At 40.0% G+C, this 3,380-nt stretch overlaps 1 protein-coding gene across 1 annotated transcript; it reads right to left on the reverse strand.

Moving 5' to 3' along the window:
- Positions 1-382: 382 nt before the first annotated feature.
- Positions 383-2,896, reverse strand: LOC130806212 (protein MAIN-LIKE 1-like). The gene is made up of 3 exons (XM_057671208.1): positions 1,364-2,896; positions 864-1,286; positions 383-783 (listed from the first exon to the last, which is right to left on the reverse strand). The coding sequence occupies exons 1-2, from the start codon at positions 2,711-2,713 to the stop codon at positions 915-917; spliced, it is 1,722 nt and encodes a 573-aa protein (XP_057527191.1). The 5' UTR covers positions 2,714-2,896; the 3' UTR covers positions 383-783; positions 864-914.
- Positions 2,897-3,380: the final 484 nt, after the last annotated feature.

The raw sequence follows: 3,380 nt of genomic DNA on the forward strand, positions 1-3,380 counted from the left end.
TGGACCTGCTCCTTTTATGCACTGCACCGATGGCTTTCTACTCTGCAGCAACGTTTCTTAACATTGCCATTGCTTATTATGGTGCTGCTGACGGGAATCCGCAATACAACTGTTTGATTCTTCCGTTAAGAAAAGCACAGGCCGCGAGAAGTGTAAACAAACTAATACATATACTTTGGGTTAATCGAAATCATTTTGTTCAACTTTTTATGAACGACGATTCATCCCCTCTGCCATCGATCCACCCACGTTGGAAACAAGCAGCTGACAATTTCGCGAAAGATCTTGACACAAATTTCACTACGAGGATTATGCTGTGGAATAATCTACGCGGGTCACACCCACCAACAAATAACACCGTTGACGATGCTGTAAATTTAGATACTCCATAGAATTTATACACGACATTCATTAAAAGTTGTATATAATCCATAATTATACTACATTGTGTGGTGTTAACAATTTATTTATTTCTTTGATTAATAGGAGGAATTTATAATGTTGGTAGACAAATATACATGTATATGTGTGATGTGGGTTAGTGTGTATATTTATGTAAAATAAATGCAATCATTGACGAAAATAAATGCAATAAATAATGTAAAATAGTTTCAGTACAGACTATTCAGGGCCTTGCCCTTGATCAATTTGCCATTCATCAAATAAATCTCTACAATCATTAAGGTATATTTCTAAAGCATGTCGTTGACGGGAGTTCAAATCCGCAATCCGCGTAGGTAGTCTTGCCACTGGAGCGAATCGACTGGCCCATTCTTTCGCGAACTGAAAACACAAAAAGACAATGTGCGTTATTAATTCATTAAAAAAAAGAACCTGGAAAAAAAATTGATAATAAAACTCACGTAATCAGATCTGCTCTGACCAGGACCAGGACCGGAAGCCAGCAATTCGTCTCAGGATATGTATGGGTGCGAGCACACTCTAAACCATTCAACGTAATTAGGTTCAGTCTCTGAAGGAACAGTAGCCCGTCGAAGTCCCTGCTCTACAAGGCGGGCACTGTAGGGGAACCTACTCCACGCCTCCACAAATGCAGCAGCAGAAGAAGGAAAGGTCACGGAGTAGGTTCCGTGTGCCGGTCGAAGAGCCTTGGCTGGTCTAATAGGAGCTGGAGGAATAGACTGCACGAACCCAATCTGTCGCAATGCTCGCTCCGGCAAATACACCTCCACAACATCAAAGCAGGTGATACCCCCGATGACTGTGGTGCGTGGGTGCTCATTCAGCAACGCAGCAGCAGAAAAATTGTAGGGAGTCCATTCAACCTGCATACAGGCCAAGTTAAAAAAAAATTTCCTACAAATAAAAAACAACATGCATGACAAAATGTAATGTAAAATACCTGAGTCTCTGTCATTGAGTCCAGAACCTTGCGGAACTCCATCAACCTGTCCAGCTCACGACCTACTTTCTTCGGCGTCCACATCTCCGCCCTAGTCATGTTTGGCACATCATCTCGGCGAGGATGAGGGCGGAAAGCGGGGAAGTACTCATAGATCCATGTCTGGAGCAATGTGAGGCATCCAGCAATGGTCTTGCAACCAGCCCTAGATGCCATTCCGAGCTGCCTGTAAAAGAACTCCAAGGTCACCGCACCCCAGGCCACGTCCTGTTCATCGTCGTTGACGACAACTATCGGGTGAGGTCGCATGCCAGTCCTGGTCTTATCCGCCAACAAGGTAGAGCCGATGACAGCCATGTTGTACGCTGTGGTCTGGGTATCCAAGGCCTGCGACCTATGACACAGTCGCATCAGTTCAGCAACGCTTATGCATCCGCTGGTGAATGAACCTTTACGTCGAAGCTCAGACAGAGGCTCGCCGACCAGATTGGTGATACCAACCTCCCACTCCGCCTCCGAAGGCTCAGCCGGCAGAGAACCATCAATAGAAATGCCCAATATGCGTTGCACGTCGTGCAACATAATCGTCATCTCTCCCCAGGGCATGTGAAAGGTGTTCGTATCCGGCTGCCACCTCTCGACGAACGCCGATATCAAAGCAGAGTCGATGTGCTGGTGCATAATGACCGGTAGTCGACCGAGGGAAGTGGAAGGTAGAAAATCGACTAGCTCATCGGACATATCCCTCAGTCCGATGATGGACTCCACCGGTCTCTTCCTAATACGGCACTCCAGAATCGGAGGCGTACGCTCGGAGCCGTCATAAATAAGTTTAGCTATGTGCCCGCCGTAGCTAGGGATCAGTCGCGTATCTGTCGGCCCCCCGGGCTGGGGTGATGTCACTAACCAGTCCGTGTTAGTGGACTGTGAGGGCCTGCCCCGTGGCGGCTCATTATCGACAAAACTTCCTCCTGCACGCTCAGATGCGGTGGAAGAACTCGGGCCGCCACGGGCAAATCTACCGTCGGGGCCACGAACTATAGTCCAGTCCAATGGGGCAGGCTCAGGAGCTTGGAACTGAACATCATCAGCATCATTATCATCATCACTATAAACCCCCCAACTACTCTGGAGGCTATCAGCCTGGTCATCAAAATGAGTACGCACTTGGTTCAGCGTACTCGACCTTTGGGCCTCACTGTGTCTGGCCGCCTCTTCCTGCCTAGCCCTCCTAGCAGAACCCGTGACCCCCCTCTCATGTGGGTCCCCTCTGAGTAAGGTAGGCCTAGAACTATTACCTCTCAACAATTGCCTAAAAAAACCCTTTCCTTTTCCTTGATTACCAGCCATTTTCTACAATTTTTTACGGTTTCATTCAATATTATAAATAATAATATTTCTAAAAACATAATAATCATAAATAAAATATGGAAAAAAATAACATAAAAAACAAAATAATTAATTAATAATACAAACATAAACAATTATATAACAACAAAAAATTAAATTATTATTAACTATCACAATAACAGTAATAACATAAAAAAAATTTATATTTATAATAATAATCACCTTTTTTTAAAAAAAAAACAAAAAAATTATTAATAATAATCACCTTTTTTTTTTTTCCAAAATTAAGTACAATATTAACATTTTATTAAAAAAATATATAAAATAATTAATAATAATCATGTTTTTTTTTATATTTCAAAATTTAAAATTATTATTCCTAAATAAACGAAAAAAAAAACAAATTTAAAATAAATAAATAAATAAATTATTTACAATATTAACATTTTATTAAAAAAAATATATAAATTTATTAATAAAAATCAGGTTTTTTTTAAAATTTCAAACTTTAAATATATTTTTCCTAAATATAAGGAATATATATATATATATATATATATATATATATATATATATATATATATATATATATATATATATATATATATATATATATATATATATAATAATCAGTTTTTTTTTTTTAAATTTCAATTTTTAAATTTAT

This window comes from Amaranthus tricolor, chromosome 2 (genome assembly GCF_026212465.1).
Source record: "Amaranthus tricolor cultivar Red isolate AtriRed21 chromosome 2, ASM2621246v1, whole genome shotgun sequence".
NCBI classification, from domain to species: Eukaryota; Viridiplantae; Streptophyta; class Magnoliopsida; order Caryophyllales; family Amaranthaceae; genus Amaranthus; species Amaranthus tricolor.

Bases quoted from the DNA above. Each gene is read 5' to 3' on its own strand.
- LOC130806212 (XM_057671208.1), bottom strand. From the start codon at position 2,713: ATGGCTGGTAATCAAGGAAAAGGAAAGGGTTTTTTTAGGCAATTGTTG. The intron at 1,287-1,363 runs GTATTTTACATT...GCCTGTATGCAG, and splicing joins ACTCAATGACAGAGACTCAG to GTTGAATGGACTCCCTACAA.